The sequence below is a fragment of the Oncorhynchus kisutch genome, unplaced genomic scaffold, assembly GCF_002021735.2.
Source record: "Oncorhynchus kisutch isolate 150728-3 unplaced genomic scaffold, Okis_V2 scaffold2251, whole genome shotgun sequence".
Taxonomy (NCBI): domain Eukaryota; kingdom Metazoa; phylum Chordata; class Actinopteri; order Salmoniformes; family Salmonidae; genus Oncorhynchus; species Oncorhynchus kisutch.
The window spans coordinates 1-19,538 of record NW_022264196.1 but is presented as its reverse complement, the minus strand read 5'-3'; the positions used below and the strand labels follow the sequence as shown (position 1 = coordinate 19,538).

General features: G+C 44.6%; 2 protein-coding genes across 4 annotated transcripts; one reads left to right on the top strand and one right to left on the bottom strand.

The window, feature by feature from the left end:
• Nucleotides 1–6,405: 6,405 nt before the first annotated feature.
• LOC109876875 (THAP domain-containing protein 5) lies at nt 6,406–9,490 on the bottom strand. Of its 3 annotated transcripts, none has more exons than XM_020469231.2 (3): nt 9,422–9,490; nt 8,764–8,950; nt 6,406–8,168 (listed from the first exon to the last, which is right to left on the bottom strand). In XM_020469231.2, the coding sequence occupies exons 2-3, from the start codon at nt 8,902–8,904 to the stop codon at nt 7,341–7,343; spliced, it is 969 nt and encodes a 322-aa protein (XP_020324820.2). In that variant the 5' UTR covers nt 8,905–8,950; nt 9,422–9,490; the 3' UTR covers nt 6,406–7,340. The 3 variants fall into 3 exon arrangements, with proteins under 3 accessions (XP_020324820.2, XP_020324818.2, XP_020324819.2); XM_020469229.2 differs by having other exon boundaries at nt 9,332–9,483; XM_020469230.2 differs by having other exon boundaries at nt 9,327–9,443.
• Nucleotides 9,491–13,662: 4,172 nt separating this feature from the next.
• Nucleotides 13,663–17,722, top strand: LOC116369565 (CD82 antigen-like). Its single transcript, XM_031819545.1, has 7 exons — nt 13,663–13,857; nt 14,027–14,105; nt 14,289–14,401; nt 15,225–15,347; nt 15,948–16,124; nt 16,485–16,568; nt 16,960–17,722. The coding sequence occupies exons 1-7, from the start codon at nt 13,792–13,794 to the stop codon at nt 17,230–17,232; spliced, it is 915 nt and encodes a 304-aa protein (XP_031675405.1). The 5' UTR covers nt 13,663–13,791; the 3' UTR covers nt 17,233–17,722.
• The last annotated feature ends 1,816 nt before the right edge of the window (nt 17,723–19,538 follow it).

The window sequence follows — 19,538 nt, the reverse complement described above, 5'->3', positions numbered from 1 at the left end:
CCAGAACTTTTTTGAGTTAGTGTTGCAGGAAGCAAATTTCTGCTTGAAAAAGCTAGCCTTGGCTTTTCTAACTGCCTGTGTATAATGATTTCTAGCTTCCCTGAACAGCTGCATATCACGGGGGCTGTTCGATGCTAATGCAGAACGCCATAGGATGTTTTTGTGTTGGTTAAGGGCAGTCAGGTCTGGGGAGAACCAAGGGCTATATCTGTTCCTGGTTCTAAATTTCTTAAATGGGGCATGTTTATTTAAGATGGTTAGGAAGGCATTTAAAAAAAATATCCAGGCATCCTCTACTGACGGGATGAGATCAATATCCTTCCAGGATACCCCGGCCAGGTCGATTAGAAAGGCCTGCTCGCAGAAGTGTTTCAGGGAGCGTTTTACAGTGATGAGTGGAGGTCGTTTGACAGCTGACCCATTACGGATGCAGGCAATGAGGCAGTGATCGCTGAGATCTTGGTTGAAGACAGCAGAGGTGTATTTAGAGGGGAAGTTGGTTAGGATGATATCTATGAGGGTGCCCGTGTTTAAGGTTTTGGGGAGGTACCTGGTAGGTTCATTGATTATTTGTGTGAGATTGAGGGCATCAAGTTTAGATTGTAGGATGGCTGGGGTGTTAAGCATGTTCCAGTTTAGGTCGCCTAGCAGCACGAACTCTGAAGATAGATGGGGGGCAATCAGTTCACATATGGTGTCCAGAGCACAGCTGGGGGCAGAGGGTGGTCTATAGCAGGCGGCAACGGTGAGAGACTTGTTTTTAGAGAGGTGGATTTTTAAAAGTAGAAGTTCGAATTGTTTGGGTACAGACCTGGATAGTAGGACAGAACTCTGCAGGCTATCTTTGCAGTAGATTGCAACACCGCCCCCTTTGGCAGTTCTATCTTGTCTGAAAATGTTGTAGTTTGGAATTAAAATGTCTGAGTTTTTGGTGGTCTTCCTAAGCCAGGATTCAGACACAGCTAGAACATCCGGGTTGGCAGAGTGTGCTAAAGCAGTGAATAGAACAAACTTAGGGAGGAGGCTTCTAATGTTAACATGCATGAAACCAAGGCTATTACGGTTACAGAAGTCGTCAAAAGAGAGCGCCTGGGGAATAGGAGTGGAGCTAGGCACTGCAGGGCCTGGATTCACCTCTACATCGCCAGAGGAACATAGGAGGAGTAGAATAAGGGTACGGCTAAAAGCTATGAGAATTGGTCGTCTAGAACGTCTGGAACATAGAGTAAAAGGAGGTTTCTGGGGGCGATAAAATAGCATCAAGGTATAATGTACAGACAAATGTATGGTAGGATGTGAATACAGTGGAGGTAAACCTAGGTATTGAGTGATGAAGAGAGAGATATTGTCTCTAGAAACATCGTTGAAACCAGGAGATGTCATTGCATGTGTGGGTGGTGGAACTAATAGGTTGGATAAGGTATAGTGAGCAGGACTATAGGCTCTACAGTGAAATAAGCCAATAAACACTAACCAGAACAGAAATGGACAAGACATATTGACATTAAGGAGAGGCATGCTTAGTCGAGTGATCAAAAGGGCCCGGTGAGTGGAGAGGTTGGTTGGTGATTTAGACAGCTAGCCAGGGCATCGGTAGCAAGCTAGCATAGGATGGAGGTCTGTTGTTAGCCACCTCCTGCGCTCCGTCAGTAGATTAGTGGGGTTCCGTGTGGTAGAGGGGATCAATCCAAATCACACAACAACAACAAAAATAAAAACAATAGATATAGTTATAGAGGCCCAAGAAGAAAACATAATAATAATAATAAAAAATAAAAAAATTGTCCGATTGTCTATTCAGATAGCAGCCGGTAAGACAGCTAACGGTTAGCAGGCCGCAGATGGGCGTTCAGGTAACGTCGCGACGGAGGAGCCAGCCGAATAACCCCTTCGGGTAGATAACGTCGGCAGTCCAGTTGTGAAGGCCCGGTGGGGCTCCGCGAAGGCAGCAAAACGGGTCCGGATAGGCGACTGCAGCCCAGGTGCGATTGATGGAACTCAGGAGTGATTGACGGAGCTTGCTAGCTCCGGAACAATTGATGTTTGCTCCGGAATCGACGAAGGCCGATAGTCACACGGATAGCAGCTAGCTAGCTGTGAGATCCGGGCATGAATGTCCAGAGAGCAGTCGAAATCCAGGGACATGGAGAGAAAAATTGGTCCGGTATGCTCCGCTCCGAGCCGCGCTGCGCCGTACAGAACTGGCGATAGACTTTCGAGCCAAAGGATAGCCGATGACCACAAACCGTGGTTAGCTGAACACCAACGACTTACCAGTAAAGGAGCCAACTAGCTTCTGAACTAGCTTCTGGATTAGCTTCTGGCTAGTTTCAGGCTAGCTTCTTGGAGTTTCTGGCTAGCTTCTTGGAGGATTACAGATCTGAGGTAAATAATACTTTTTTATAAATATACATTGGTGAGGCGGGTTGCAGGAGAGTGTTTTGAAGATGAGTTGATGGAAAATAAAAATAAAATGTATGTGAAAAAGTTGTAAATATATATATATATACAGGACACGACAAGACGAGGACAAAAGACGTCTGAACTGCTATGCCACCTTGAGTGATCGTTAAAGAATGCCCTGGTATGTCCATCTAATCCCTTCACATACATTAAAAGCACAGTCTCAGAGATAGATTGGATGTCTTCATGTGGGCGTCCCAAATGGCTCCCTATTCCCCATATAGGGTTCTGGTCATAAGTAGTGCACTATAAAGGGAAGAGGGTGCCATTTGGGACATACCCATGGTGAATGAATTGGTTGTCTTCGTGTCTCATCTCCTCCACCCTCGGCGGGTCGGTAACAACCGGATGCATCTGGTTTTCAGGGGAAATAGGAAGAGTCTGTGACGCGACTTCCGCTTTAGGACGTCTCAACAAGGCTCCATCTTAACTCCTCCTCCACATTTATCGGATTGGTTCAACAGTGCAGAAGAGAACCTCCCCCGACAGTACATTCTTCTCATCCGGACCAGAGAGAAACGCCCGCTGCGGCAGGTTACTGATGTGCATGAAACACGTGGAACAGCGCCATGACTCAATTGAACCAATAATGATGGTGTAAATACTTCCAGAAAACACTTCTTTTTTTCTTTCTGGAGTCATTTTTCTCAAATGAAAATCAGAAACGACTGACCTGTTCTGACAACACCATGTATAATACATGTTTATACTTTAGACTCGAGGTGATTAGTAGCTTAGTAACTACTAGAAGTATACTCTGTTTGAATGGACATAACACAGTGACTGGATGCTTCATTTAGCCGTTCACAAACAATAATAATACCAGCAAAAGACGTATTACTCTGAAATGAAATGAGACTCTTAAGTACAGAACAAACAATGGCCCCCATTAAGTCTGTTTGTTTAGAGTCTTGACTAATGCGTTGGAATAATGCTAAACACCTCATTTATTCACACGAGTCGTTCAGGCAAGTGCAGTCAGGGAGCGTGTTCCAAATGGGCCAGAGTAGTGTGTTATACAGGCCCTTTGGGAAGCAGACCAGGCCTCGGGTCCCAGGGATGGAAGGCGTTTCTCTCAGGGGATGGATGCAGAAAGATGCAGGGGTGAATCCTAACGAATGTTGACGTAGTCGTGCAGCGATGTCAACGGGAGACTAAGTGAACATTTAGCATCTAATGATCGCCTTTAGAAAGGTCAGTTATGACGAATGCATCAGCATATAATTATCATTGAAAAAAATGGACCTAACAACCACTTGTCTTTTGTTATGACGACGGCTACAATTAAAGTAAGTGCTTTTCTAAGGCAAAAAGTCAGTGCTTAGATGTTCAGTTCAACCATACCTGGAGTTCTTCCTGTATCCACACAAACCCTGTGAATCGGCTGCTGCTCCAGAAACCTGGATCAAAGAGTTAGCAGCTAACTGTCCAAAACGGCCTGAAATAACTTCAAAATTCTGAAGTTTCCAATATAAACAATATTTCCAATAAAAACAACCAATAAAAAAAATTGCTTTCTTAATCAACCAGAACATCAACAGTTACATGTGGCTGCTAATCAAAGTTAGCTGGCTAAGTTATTTTAATTTACCTTTATTTAACTAGGCAAGTCAGTTAAGAACAAATTCTTATTTTCAATGACGGCCTAGGAACTGTGGGTTGCCTGTTCATGGGCAGAACGACAGATTTGTACCTTGTCAGCTCGGGGGTTTGAACTTGCAACCTTCCGGTTACTAGTCCAACACTCTAACCACTAGGCTACGCAACGCCTCTAGGTTGGTGCAGTGCAGACATAACGCCTGCCCGATGGCAGTTTGCATCCTGCATAGGATCTAGGATACAAACAGGATGAGACGATCACTTGGCAACAGACAGAGCTGCAGTCAGATGACCAGGAGAGAGCCTAAAGGCAGAAGAGTGAGGAGCAAAATCAGATTGCCATTTTGAGGCCATGTTCTAATGTAATATAAAGTTCATTAGATGTGTTGCGAACACAAAGGTACTGCATTGAAACACACAAGCACAGCAATTAACATCTGGAATTGAATAAATATTGTTTTCCTATGACCGACATGATTGGTTGTTGTGTCCTTGTATTTGTGCTGCTGCTACATTCTATTGGACAGACACAGAACAAGGGCGTGGGCCAATCATCTAGAGCCAAAGACAGGACCTATAGGCCAATCTTCACATGATCAAAGTCAACCTATGTGATTTTAAATCGTCAGTGAAATCCCCAGCTTCTTCATTACTGCTCAAAAGTTATTCTCGGATATCAATAACATTGCTGTGAAGTTGACTTTGTAGCATTGCAGACTAGTAATCAATCAGTCATCTCAGTGTTCTCAGCTGTTCTTTTTACCCACGATCAATAAACTGGGAAAGTGGCAATGTCGTGTGTCTTCAGAGTGGCTCTGTGAGGCGTGTGACGTTTCTCTTATAGATCTCAGGTCAAAATAACAGCGTGTCGTCTACACTGTGATTAGAGCTCCCTTCATCTCACAATAGCCTGCAAGCAGCCCTTCTTCCTACAAGCAGCCCTTCTTCCTACAAGCAGCCCTTCCTACAGGCAGCCCTTCCTTACAAGCAGCCCTTCCTTACAAGCAGCCCTTCCTACAAGCAGCCCTTCCTACAAGCAGCCCTTCCTACAGGCAGCCCTTCCTTACAAGCAGCCCTTCCTTACAAGCAGCCCTTCCTACAAGCAGCCCTTCCTACAGGCAGCCCTTCCTACAAGCAGCCCTTCCTACAGGCAGCCCTTCCTTACAAGCAGCCCTTCCTTACAAGCAGCCCTTCCTACAAGCAGCCCTTCCTTACAAGCAGCCCTTCCTACAAGCAGCCCTTCCTACAGGCAGCCCTTCCTACAAGCAGCCCTTCCTACAAGCAGCCCTTCCTATAAGCAGCCCTTCCTTACAAGCAGCCCTTCCTACAAGCAGCCCTTCCTACAGGCAGCCCTTCCTTACAAGCAGCCCTTCCTACAAGCAGCCCTTCCTTACAAGCAGCCCTTCCTACAAGCAGCCCTTCCTACAGGCAGCCCTTCCTTACAAGCAGCCCTTCCTACAGGCAGCCCTCCCTACAAGCAGCCCTTCCTACAGGCAGCCCTTCCTACAAGCAGCCCTTCCTACAGGCAGCCCTTCCTACAAGCAGCCCTTCCTACAGGCAGCCCTTCCTACAAGCAGCCCTTCTATTCTATTGTGCTTTATGTATCTGCTATATCTCTCTACTGTTGCTCCTATCGAATGCTAGTCGTTGATCACATTATGTTTCACTATAAGTGCTGTGAAATGAAACGGTCAGTTCTGGTTCGAGGTTACGCCACGTTCAAAACATCTGTCAACTCGGAAATCTCAGACTTCAGTGCATTCAAAACATCTGTGAATTCAGATTAAAACGAGCTCCGAGCTCTGGGAAAAATAGTTTTGAACAGTCGTTCAACTCGGAATTCCAAGTCGGGAACTCAGGCCTCTGAAGCTCGGGAACTCAGGCCTCTGAAGCTCGGGAACTCAGGCCTCTGAAGCTCGGGAACTCAGGCCTCTGAAGCCTGGGAACTCAGGCCTCTGAAGCTCGGGAACTCAGGCCTCTGAAGCTCGGGAACTCAGGCCTCTGAAGCCCGGGAACTCAGGCCTCTGAAGCTCGGGAACTCAGGCCTCTGAAGCCTGGGAACTCAGGCCTCTGAAGCCCGGGAACTCCATAAAATATAAGGTCAAATCATGATGTCAGCGATCCACAGGTAGGAAGGTCGGAGCTCCAGAAAGAGTCGGAGCTAAATCCCCCCCCAGCTGCATAAAGCTCCAACATGAAGATCACTGATTTGACCCCCCCCCCTCCCCTCGTCTTGAAAGCACCATCAGTTTCATCATGACACGTGTGATGTCATTGCCAGTGCATTGATAAAAGGATTACAGGTAATGTAAGCCATCTCCATCAAGAAAGAGGACCGCAGTGTTGCATTTTCAGTGATGAGAAATCAGTTGACCATTTAATTTCTTTATGGAAAGAAGTAGAGGCCCAACCAATGGGAGTCAAGGAGCAACCAGTTACATCATCAAAAAGGTGCAAGGCTTGTTTAACATTCAAATATATGATTTTATTTGAGAAAGCATTAAAAGCTTGACGTTTCGGCCATCAATGGTCTTCACCAGAACCGGTTCATTTATCAGAACCTGTCTATTTAAGGCAATTGACGAAGGCCCGAAACGTCAAGCTTTTAATAGTTGCTTGAATAAATAAATAAAAAATTGAATAGTGAGCAAAGCATTGCACCTTTTCCCTATTCAACCATTTAATTAGAACCAAGAAGATGCACCTAAAACGGTGTCGTCGTCTCCGTCACTGGGATACTTACGTACCGTAGGCTGCTTGTTATTGTCCAAATAAACATAAAACATCAGTGAAAAACATAGGCCTTTTCATACATGAATAACCAGTAAGGATCCGTATGACCGCACAGTAGATTTGATATGATATACGAATACAATACCATTGAATAAAACAAGCAGCCATCTGTAGCACAAGAATAGGGAATATCACTTCCCTTAAAACGCTCCGAATTACACCACTAATATTGACAATATGTCAGTCAGTGATGTCGAAACATGAAACAGTAGTGCATCGTGCCAGGGCCTGTCCTCAAGACACAGTGCCACCTAGCGGAGACAAACGGAAGGACTAGAACGAGCTGGAGAACAGATTCTAGCCTTGGCCAACGCTCTTTGAGAAGGGCCTCACTACTAGTAAGTAATATAACTCTGGTGAAACATGGAAACAGATAAGAAATAAGTACAAGTGATTGAGACTGTAATAACCCTGTAATAACTATACAAAATACATGTCATTAGAAAGAGCGTTGCTAATGGAAACAAAGCACTAAGGTTAAGACATCAGAGCAACGCAGAAGTAATATAGTCCTCTAGGCATTTCTGCTTTTCTTTTAAAACAATGTTGCTCTTCTTCAGATGTGCCATCTCGCTCTCAAGCCATCGTATTTTAGCCATGGTGCTTTCCTCTCTCCTGTCCAGCACCATGATCTTGGTGTGGAGGCTGGCTGTCTTCCTCCACAGCTGTTCCTGGTCCGTGTCCTGTTTGGAGTAGGAGTGCTCGTACACAGAGATGTGTCCCCCCTCCCCGGGGCCCTCCTCCCGGTCTCCCACCCACTCCTCCCTCCGCAGCTCCAGAGGGAAGATCCTAAATGTCTGACCGAGGGCCACATGGAGGGCGTCCACCGTGGCTTCACATTCAGAGAAACGGCCGACAGGGACGACGGATTCACAGCAGAGCACAGTCACAGTGGAGTCCAGTGTATCCAGCTGCTGCAGTGTCTGTGTCTCACCAGACAGGTTCAAGCATGAGGCTGTCAGTATCCCACCACTGTCTCCAGATAGTTCTCTGTTCACCTCACACACTGCAGCCTGGGTCTCTGAGAGCATCACCTCCCCCAGGAACATTTCACTAGGAGTAGAGGCCTCTGTGTCTGAAACAAGCGGTCTTTCATATAACAGTGTAGTGACCGTAGATTCACTGGCATCCTCAGGGTTAGGGACAGGAGTGACACTCACCACGACTGGTTCCACTCTGACTGTCCTTTTCAGAATCAGAGGTGTATTCTTGCCAGGAGGGGAGGGGGAGCGGATGAGTTCAATGTTGGCGTCGCATATCCTGGTTTTGGGCTTGATGGTGTTCTTACTGGTGGAAACGGCTTTATCTTCATCCTGAGGGGAAAGAGTGATGATTAAACACAAACAGAAATCATGCTGTCATAATATAGCCATGTATAGTGCTGTAATTTATGCATTTTGATTTTGGGGGATTTGTGTGTCATTTTGTATTATTAGGTTACTGCATTGTTGGATCTAGAAATTAAAGCGTTTGGCTGCAAAATATGTTGTACGACCGATACAATTTGATGTTGCACTTTAATCAATCACAGCGATGGTTCAATTCAAAATCAAGGCAGTCAACTTAAAAAACAATTCAAAATGTGAAAAAACAGCATCTATTTTCAATGACTTCTCAATAAACTGAGGAGTAGAAGCTATTCTTTTCAAAACCTTTTTTTTCCATTGTTGAATTTTTCATTAAAATAAATTCCTGAATCGACTGCCTTCAAATTGAATTGACCCCAGCCCTGATGAATCCCAAAGAAAATATCCCAAACACAATGCTTTGTACACTGCAATGACGATCAGTGTAAAATGCATGATCAAACTAATGTGAAACTCTAATAGCCGTCACTATTCTGGAAATGTGCATTAAGACTTCTGCTAATTTTGTTGTGTGTCACAGAAGGGGTGTCTGTCTACTTACATTGTGTGTGTGAGGGAAGATGGTAGGGAAGGCCGTGTGTTTCAGGTACCGGATTCCCCATCGCAGGTCAAAGCAGTCCTCAGTGAAATGTTCACTACACAGGTACTGGTGTCTACTGGGGGTCCACTCTTCTCGCTTCATGTTGTCTACCCAGATCTGCAGCCTGACCTCATCTTGCAAAGGGAACCTGTGGGAGGAGACAATACAAACATGTTGTTAAGACAGCGACATTTGTTGACATGCCCGAATTCAATTTGTCAGCCCCATCCAAATGATCAAGATCACATACAAAGCATTGCTTCTGTAACGTTACTAGTGTTTCAGCCTAGGCTGAAGACCAATAAACACAATATTAACAAATGCAGCACCAGTCATTCGTCAATTGTTAAACACAATGGTAAACAAAGGAGGCTTTGAGTTTTTCTATGACAGCTCACTATTTGTTCTGAGGGCACTGCTGGATACACAACGCTAGCCAGCAACCAATATGAGCATGCTCGTTAAGCTAGCTAGAAGTAGGACTGTATCTGCACATAGAAACATGATGGAAAAATAATAGATACCGTACGGGTAAAAGCTTATTCTCTTGTTTTCTTTAGAGGGTGTTCCTCCGCGATTTTTGCAAAGTTTTACAGCACAGTAACGGGGCATATTTCACCTGAAAATACATTAAACGTCTGTACGCGGAAGTCTTTCGGTCTTCCTCTACTGTATGGCTGCGGCAGAGAAGAGAGTTGCTGCGGCACGTAAGTTGTGGCTCAGTGTCCAAATGGCACTGCCCTCTAGCGCTTGGCGGTGGAACTGCCATTCTGCATTTAGATGTTACAGTTTTTTACAATCACTTTAGCACTAATTTCGGAACCTTGATGTCATTTTTCAAAACTCTAGACACAAAACTCACAACCAAAATGCAAACTTTTCAAAACTCTAACACTTTTTTCCAATTGCTTGGATACAATACACATAAAGCTAAGAGCATTTGTTCATTGAACTAAAATCACCTGTTCAAAATTACACAACTTAACATCAAAGTATTACCATTTCAAAATGCAATTCACACATTACATCTGAGATGACTGTCTATTCATTTCATTACAATGATCTAACTATCAATTGATACAACTGCTCAAAATGATGAGTAACTGTTGCATTACTCTTAATGCATAGTTTTATGGACACTGACAAACAATATGCCATGTTTAGATCATGAAAGTTTCAGGATAATGAGATCCATTGACACCAATTACCGTGGAACATGAACTAATTGGACTACATTATCTATGGATGTAATATTTCATCATCATTCTTTATCAGACACTGTTTCTATGGTCCCGTGTACCACTTTTCCAGACCATGTTTTCAGATCTGACATTACTGTACACTCACCAGCCACTTTATTAGGTACACCTATCGAGTACTGGGTAGGACCCCCTTTTGCCTCCACAACAGTCTGAATTATTCACGGTGTTGTACATTAAGAGATACCATTCTGCACACTGTTTTAAACAACTGTTATTTGAGCATTTGTGGCCTTTCTGTTAGCTTGAAAGAGTCTGGACATTCTCCTCTGACCTCTCTCATTAACAAGGTGTTCTTGCCCATAGAACTGCCGCTCACTGAATGTGTTTTGTTTATCGCTCCATTCTCTGTAAACTCTAGAGACTGTAGTGCATAACAAACCCTGGAAGGCAGCTGTTTCTGAGATGCTGGAACCACCATGTGTGGCATCAACAATCACAACCACGGTCAAAGTTGCTTAGATTACTCATCTTGCCAGTTCTAATGTTTGGTCGAACAACAACTAAAGATCTCTACTCTATATACTCTATATATTGAGTTGCAGGCAGCCACATGATTCGCTGTTGGAATGTAACCTTCCTTGATGGGCTAAATCAGGTCTGTAGAGCTGATGTCATGACCTATGTCATTGTGTGGGATAATGTCAGGTTCCACCATGCTCAAATGGTGCAAGCATGGTTTCAGGCCCATCCACAATTTACCACCCTTTACTTACCCCCATACTCTCCTTTCCTACCAGATTGAGGAGTTTTTCTCCACATGGAGGTGGAAGGTATATGATAGGCGCCCTCACGAACAAGCCACCCTTCTCCAGGCCATGGATGACGCATGCAATGACACAGGCAGACCAGTGTCAGGCCTGGATTCGCCATGCCCGAAGATTCTTCCCAAGAGGTTTGGCTAATGAAAACATCCTTTGTGATGTGGATGAGAACCTATGGCCAAATCCACAAGACAGGGTTGGAGGGAAATTTAGAAGTATAGTAGTCAATCGTTTGTTTAGCTTTTTACAGTAAGCCAGGTGAGGAACACTGCAGTGATGTTTTACAGTAAGCCAGGTGAGGAACACTGCAGTGATGTTTTACAGTAAGCCCGGTGAAGAACACTGCAGTGATGTTTTACAGTAAGCCCGGTGAGGAACACTGTAGTGATGTTTTACAGTAAGCCCGGTGAGGAACACTGTAGTGATGTTTTACAGTAAGCCAGGTGAGGAACACTGCAGTGATGTTTTACAGTAAGCCAGGTGAGGAACACTGCAGTGATGTTTTACAGTAAGCCAGGTGAGGAACACTGCAGTGATGTTTTACAGTAAGCCCGGTGAGGAACACTGCAGTGATGTTTTACAGTAAGCCCGGTGAGGAACACTGTAGTGATGTTTTACAGTAAGCCCGGTGAGGAACACTGTAGTGATGTTTTACAGTAAGCCAGGTGAGGAACACTGCAGTGATGTTTTACAGTAAGCCAGGTGAGGAACACTGCAGTGATGTTTTACAGTAAGCCCGGTGAGGAACACTGTAGTGATGTTTTACAGTAAGCCCGGTGAGGAACACTGTAGTGATGTTTTACAGTAAGCCCGGTGAGGAACACTGCAGTGATGTTTTACAGTAAGCTCGGTGAGGAACACTGCAGTGATGTTTTACAGTAAGCCAGGTGAGGAACACAGCAGTGATGTTTTACAGTAAGCCCGGTGAGGAACACTGCAGTGATGTTTTACAGTAAGCCAGGTGAGGAACACTGCAGTGATGTTTTACAGTAAGCCAGGTGAGGAACACTGCAGTGATGTTTTACAGTAAGCCAGGTGAGGAACACTGCAGTGATGTTTTACAGTAAGCCAGGTGAGGAACACTGCAGTGATGTTTTACAGTAAGCCCGGTGAGGAACACTGCAGTGATGTTTTACAGTAAGCCAGGTGAGGAACACTGCAGTGATGTTTTACAGTAAGCCAGGTGAGGAACACTGCAGTGATGTTTTACAGTAAGCCAGGTGAGGAACACTGCAGTGATGTTTTACAGTAAGCCCAGTGAGGAACACTGCAGTGATGTTTTACAGTAAGCCAGGTGAGGAACACTGCAGTGATGTTTTACAGTAAGCCCGGTGAGGAACACTGCAGTGATGTTTTACAGTAAGCCAGGTGAGGAACACTGCAGTGATGTTTTACAGTAAGCCAGGTGAGGAACACTGCAGTGATGTTTTACAGTAAGCCAGGTGAGGAACACTGCAGTGATGTTTTACAGTAAGCCAGGTGAGGAACACTGCAGTGATGTTTTACAGTAAGCCAGGTGAGGAACACTGCAGTGATGTTTTACAGTAAGCCAGGTGAGGAACACTGCAGTGATGTTTTACAGTAAGCCCGGTGAGGAACACTGCAGTGTTGTTTTACAGTAAGCCCGGTGAGGAACACTGCAGTGATGTTTTACAGTAAGCCCGGTGAGGAACACTGCAGTGATGTTTTACAGTAAGCCCGGGGAGGAACACTGCAGTTTGTTGTTTTACTGTAGTTATTTTCTTTTTTTGTAGCAAATTATTTTTGCTTTGATTCAAAGAAAAGTGATTTTATTGTATTTCATCAATACATTTTATATTTTGTTAAATGATTCCACTGTGTCTGTAGTATTCTCTTTACTAGTCCTTTTACAGTGATGTATTTACGTGTAGTACCCTAATGAAACATGCATCACTATTTTGTACTACAATATTTAATGATTGAACGAACAACTACACAGTGAAACTATCGGTATCTTGTGTGTGGGTGATCTAAAGGAATGTTCCTATGGTATTTCATGATAAATGAGTTATTTGAACCGATGATTCTGCAAGTGCAAGGTTTCTTTAAAGATATGAATGCACAGTGTAATGTTCTGAACATTGGACAGCCTGTGTTACAAGTGATGACCATTTTGAGTTTTGTGTCTAGAGTTTTGAAAAATGACCACAAGGTTCCCGAAATTAGTGCCAAATGGATTGTAAAAAACTGTAATTGTGTCTCTCAAACAGTGGAGGCTGCTGAGGGGAGGACGGCTCATAATAATAATATAATAATGCAGTGAACAGAAGAGGATTACATGTGTTTGATACCATTCCATTAGTGTGAGCCGTCCTCCCCTCAGCTGCTCTCAAACATCAGTTTATTGTTCTGTAACAAACGCCCAAACAGCATGCTGACTTTGTGTGTCAAGAAATGTAGGTTATCCCTACCATGGCAGACCCAGGATTCAAACCCATGCCATAACAATAATGTTGTCTCATAGGCTACTAGGACATAGGATCCAGGACCACAGCACTTCAAGTATCAGGAAGGTAAGTAGGTAGATAGGTGTGTGTGTGTGTGTGTGTGTGTGTGTGTGTGTGTGTGTGTGTGTGTGTGTGTGTGTGTGTGTGTGTATGTGTGTGTGTGTGTGTGTGTGTGTGTGTGTGTGTGTGTGTGTGTGTGTGTGTGTGTGTGTTGTGTGTGTGTGTGTGTGTGTGCGTGCGTGCGTGCGTGTGTGTATGTGTGAAACCTTCATGCGTGGAAGTAGTTAATTATTAAGAACAACGAGGAGCTGGACTCTGTTCCCAAGGTGATGGAACCAGGAAATGGCACCTACCAAATAAAGCATTACCTTAACAGTAGTCAGGCAGACAGTAGTCAGGCAGACAGGGAGGTGAGAGAAAAATAGTTTGTCTGCCATTGCTGTTGCCTGTCGCCGTGTCAGTTAGAAGTAACCACAGATAAAATATCAGGAAGACATCATGAAGGTGGACGACAAGTTTCACATTCTGAAATTCTTCGCAGCAGTTTTCAACTCTGTTTTCTTGGTAAAAACAAAAAAAGATGGAGAATTCAACCTAACCGTAATCTTAACCAGCTAGCATTCCTCATCTGAATCTTCTAAAAATGATCCAGAGATGAGGCTTCGCCTCTCGACATGGGGGTTTCATGTACTACATATGAAGTGACATGCAGCTTTCTGAATCCTCTACACAGATTCTGGGGCTCTGTATCTTTGGATGTGCGGTGTGGATCTTGTTTGACAAAGACAATTTCATTGCTGTTCTCAGCTCTGGTAAGTTATACTGGACAGAGAATTGCCTTTTGTCACATTTCAGAGCTTCTATATTAACTCAAATGTTACGAGAGAGACAAGGGTGTGATTGTTCCCCCGAAAACACACCTGCGTTTTTGTTGTGTGTGTGTGCGTGTGCGTGCGAGTGTGTGTGCGTGTGTGCGTGTGTGTGTGTGTGTGTAGTTGAGGTGAAGACTGTAGCTGGGGGACTGTTCATCATTGGTCTAGTGGTGGTTGGTGTCACTATCCTGGGGTGTATGGGAGCCCAACTGGAGAACAGGTGCTTCCTACTACTGGTGAGTGGTCATGTTACGGTCATAATAACACACACACCCACACACACACACACACACAGACACACACACACACAGACACACACACACACACAGACACACACACACACACACACACACACACACAGACACACACACACACACACAGACACACACACACACAGACACACACACACACAGACACACACACACAGACACACACACAGACACACACCACACACACACACACACTAGTGATGCGTGGGTTGACTCATAACCCGTAGTCCGCACAGTTATATCCAGGGTGGGTGGGTTTAGGGTCATTAAATATTGTGTGGATGAAGGGCGGGTTGGTGGCGGGTGGGTTGAATATAGAGAAAGCTATGCATATAAATGTATCATTATTGTGCAGTTCATGTCTATCAGTAAATGTACAAGAGAAGAAAGGGAACTGTACAAGGTACTTTCTATATTTGCAGGTTAAGGTCGGGTGTAGGCCTCAGATTTTCACTTTATCACATATAGTATAACCTTTCAAATGTGATGTTTATGGACAAACGTATGATTCTGCTGCGAGAGCTTGTTGACAAACAGCTGACCCTCGCAACACAAACACACACACACACACACACACACACACACACACACACACACACACACACACACACACACACACACACACACACACACACACACACACACACACACACACACACACACACACACACACACACACACACACACACACACACACACACACACACACACGTGACTCATCTTTAAGCTCCTAGTGTAGTGTTTGTGGTGATCTAACTGGTTTTAGTCAACTCTCTGTCTTTCCTCTCAGTACATGGGCTTCCTGATCTGCCTCGTCCTTGGTCAGCTGTTTGTCACCTTCATCGTTTTGTTAAATCATGGAAAGGTATGTCCAGGACCAAGCATTAAGCATCTCAGAGAAAATGGACTGTATTAACATGTTGTTGCATATTTTCTACACAGAGACAGACAGACAGTACTATGATAACTGCTTTGTTTCTACACAGAGACAGACAGACAGTACTATGATAACTGCTTTGTTTCTACACAGAGACAGACAGACAGTACTATGATAACTCCTTTGTTTCTACACAGAGACAGACAGACAGTACTATGATAACTGCTTTGTTTCTACACAGAGACAGACAGACAGTACTATGATAACTGCTTTGTTTCTACACAGAGACAGACAGACAGACAGACAGACAGACAGACAGACAGACAGACAGACAGACAGACAGACAGACAGACAGACAGACAGACAGACAGACAGACAGACAGACAGACAGACAGACAACACAGACATGTGTTTTGCGCTGACAGATCACATCTAAGATGAAATAGAAGTGGATAAGATCATCACTGAATATGGAACAAACCCTGACAATCAACGACATTGGAAGCTTCTGGATAATGTACAGCGCTATGTATGTATGACAGCAATTGTGAAACATGGTCCACATCAAAAGCGAAGATGAGGCGAGGCCGAACTGACCAGTTGTGTGCGTGTGTGTGTGTGTCTGTGTGTGTGTAGGGGCACTGCTGTGGTATGCAGAGTCCTAATGACTGGCAGAGCAACATGTTCATTAAGAACAACAGTCTGATAGAGGTGTATCCCTGTTCCTGTTTCAACACCACGGATTGTCCTGCCATCTCAGGATTCAGCACACTGCTGTTTGGAAATGGAAGTGAAACACAGATCCATCCACAGGTACAGTCTCTCTCTCTCTCTCTCTCTCTCTCTGTCTCTCTCTCTCTCTCTCTCTCTCTCTCTCTCTCTCTCTCTCTCTGTCTCTCTCTCTCTCTCTCTCTATATATATATATATAATATATATATATCTCTCTCTCTATCTCTCTCTCTCTCTCTCTCTCTCCTCTCTCCTCTCTCTCTCCTCCCTGTTCTCGCTCCTCTCTCTCCTCTCTCTCTCCTCTCTCTCATCTCTCTCCCTGTCTCTTCTCCCTGTCTCTCTCGTCCGTCTCTCTCTCTCTCTCTCTCTCTCTCTCTCTCCCTGTCTCTCTCTCTCTCTCTCTCTCTCTGTATTGACATTGTCAAGTGTGTGTGTGTTTCCAGAGATGTGTAGACATAATCACCAACTGGCTGAAGGAGAACACTTTGACAATAGTGGGAATGGAAGTGGGCCTGCTAATCAGTCAGGTAACACACAGACACACAGACACACAGACACACAGACACACAGGCACACAGGCACACAGACACACAGACACACAGACACACAGACACACAGGCACACAGACACACACACAGACACACAGACACACAGGCACACAGACACACAGGCACACAGACACACAGACACACAGACACACAGACACACAGACACACACACACAGACACACAGACACATGCACACACAGACACACAGACACACAGACACACAGACACACAGACACACAGGCACACAGACACACAGACACACAGGCACACAGACACACAGGCACACACACACACGTACACATACAGACACACAGACACACAGTTTGTTGTTGTTGTTGTTGATGTTAAACAGGTTGTTTTCTTGTGACAGGTCCTCCAGTTTATAGTGGCTGTGTATCTGTACCAGACTGTTGGTCAGAAAGTCAAGCTGAGGAATGTTAGTCAACTGATTCTCTCTGAGGAACATTGTGAACCAAACCCTGACTTCCTTGATGACCCTGACTACCCTGACCAAAACCATGCCTATCCTGAACCAAACCAGGCCTACGCACATACAAACCTTGCCTACCCTGAAGAAATCCTTGCCTACCCTGATGACCAACACCCGGCCTACTCCGGACCAAACCATTCCTACCACCGCTAACCAGGACCAGAGTGTTTCTGTATGACTGAAGACACTTTGGGCGCTAACATTGAATTGCTCAGTGGAGGCTGGTGAGAGGATATATAGGAGGATAGGCTCATTGTAATGGCTGGAAAGGAATGATTGGAACGGAGTCAAACGTGGTTTCCATGTGTTTGATACCATTCCATCAATTCCATTCCAGCCATTACAATGAGCCCGTCCTCCTGTAGCACCTCCCACCAGCCGCCACTGGAATTGCTCAAATTCTAAAAGCTCAGTTCAGCGCTTTCAGCCACACAGGCCTTCTACTAAAGAGGGTTTTCTGCTGACAATGAGAACAATCTTAGTTCATTAGTTTCCATTGTTTTTTTACTGTTTATGGCTTAATGACCTGATCAGCCTTAACTGGTCAACCTCACCTTGTGTGAATAGTTGTGTATGGTACTGGTCAACCTCACCTTGTGTGAATAGTTGTGTATGGTACTGGTCAACCTCACCTTGTGTGAATAGTTGTGTATGGTACTGGTCAACCTCACCTTGTGTGAATAGTTGTGTATGGTACTGGTCAACCTCACCTTGTGTGAATAGTTGTGTATGGTACTGGTCAATCTCACCTTGTGTGAATAGTTGTGTATGGTACTGGTCAACCTCACCTTGTGTGAATAGTTATGTATGGTACTGGTCAACCTCACCTTGTGTGAATAGTTGTGTATGGTACTGACCAACCTCACCTTGTGTGAATAGTTGTGTATGGTACTGGTCAACCTCACCTTGTGTGAATAGTTGTGTATGGTACTGGTCAATCTCACCTTGTGTGAATAGTTGTGTATGGTACTGGTCAACCTCACCTTGTGTGAATAGTTGTGTATGGTACTGGTCAACCTCACCTTGTGTGAATAGTTGTGTATGGTACTGGTCAACCTCACCTTGTGTGAATAGTTGTGTATGGTACTGGTCAACCTCACCTTGTGTGAATAGTTGTGTGTGGTACTGGTCAACCTCACCTTGTGTGAATAGTTGTGTATGGTACTGATCAACTCACCTTGTGTGAATAGTTGTGTATGGTACTGGTCAACCTCACCTTGTGTGAATAGTTGTGTATGGTACTGGTCAGCCTCACCTTGTGTGAATAGTTGTGTATGGTACTGGTCAACCTCACCTTGTGTGAATAGTTGTGTGTGGTACTGGTCAACCTCACCTTGTGTGAATAGTTGTGTATGGTACTGGTCAACCTCACCTTGTGTGAATAGTTGTGTATGGTACTGGTCAACCTCACCTTGTGTGAATAGTTGTGTATGGTACTGGTCAGCCTCACCTTGTGTGAATAGTTGTGTATGGTACTGGTCAACCTCACCTTGTGTGAATAGTTGTGTATGGTACTGGTCAACCTCACCTTGTGTGAATAGTTGTGTATGGTACTGGTCAACCTCACCTTGTGTGAATAGTTGTGTATGGTACTGGTCAACCTCACCTTGTGTGAATAGTTGTGTATGGTACTGGTCAACCTCACCTTGTGTGAATAGTTGTGTATGGTACTGGTCAACCTCACCTTGTGTGAATAGTTGTGTATGGTACTGGTCAACCTCACCTTGTGTGAATAGTTGTGTATGGTACTGGTCAACCTCACCTTGTGTGAATAGTTGTGTATGGTACTGGTCAACCTCACCTTGTGTGAATAGTTGTGTATGGTACTGGTCAACCTCACCTTGTGTGAATAGTTGTGTATGGTACTGGTCAACCTCACCTTGTGTGAATAGTTGTGTATGGTACTGGTCAACCTCACCTTGTGTGAATAGTTGTGTATGGTACTGGTCAACCTCACCTTGTGTGAATAGTTGTGTATGGTACTGGTCAACCTCACCTTGTGTGAATAGTTGTGTATGGTACTGGTCAACCTCACCTTGTGTGAATAGTTGTGTATGGTACTGGTCAACCTCACCTTGTGTGAATAGTTGTGTATGGTACTGGTCAACCTCACCTTGTGTGAATAGTTGTGTATGGTACTGGTCACCTCACCTTGTGTGAATAGTTGTGTACGGTACTGGTCAACCTCACCTTGTGTGAATAGTTGTGTATGGTACTGGTCAACCTCACCTTGTGTGAATAGTTGTGTGTGGTACTGGTCAACCTGACCTTGTGTGAATAGTTGTGTATGGTACTGGTCAACCTCCCTTGTGTGAATAGTTGTGTATGGTACTGGTCAACCTCACCTTGTTGGGAATAGTTTGTGTTTGTACTGGTCAACCTCACCTGTGTGAATAGTTGTGTGTGGTACTGGTCAACCTCACCTGTGTGAATAGTGTGTGTGTACTGGTCATCCTGAA

Bases quoted from the DNA above. Each gene is read 5' to 3' on its own strand.
- LOC109876875 (XM_020469229.2), bottom strand. From the start codon at position 9,414: ATGCCCCGTTACTGTGCTGTAAAACTTTGCAAAAATCGCGGAGGAACA. The intron at 8,951-9,331 runs GTACGGTATCTA...CTCCTCCCACAG, and splicing joins AAGAGAATAAGCTTTTACCC to GTTCCCTTTGCAAGATGAGG. The intron at 8,169-8,763 runs GTAAGTAGACAG...CTTTCCCCTCAG, and splicing joins TCTTCCCTCACACACACAAT to GATGAAGATAAAGCCGTTTC.
- LOC116369565 (XM_031819545.1), top strand. From the start codon at position 13,792: ATGAAGGTGGACGACAAGTTTCACATTCTGAAATTCTTCGCAGCAGTT. The intron at 13,858-14,026 runs GTAAAAACAAAA...TCCTCTACACAG, and splicing joins TTTTCAACTCTGTTTTCTTG to ATTCTGGGGCTCTGTATCTT. The intron at 14,402-15,224 runs GTGAGTGGTCAT...CTTTCCTCTCAG, and splicing joins ACAGGTGCTTCCTACTACTG to TACATGGGCTTCCTGATCTG.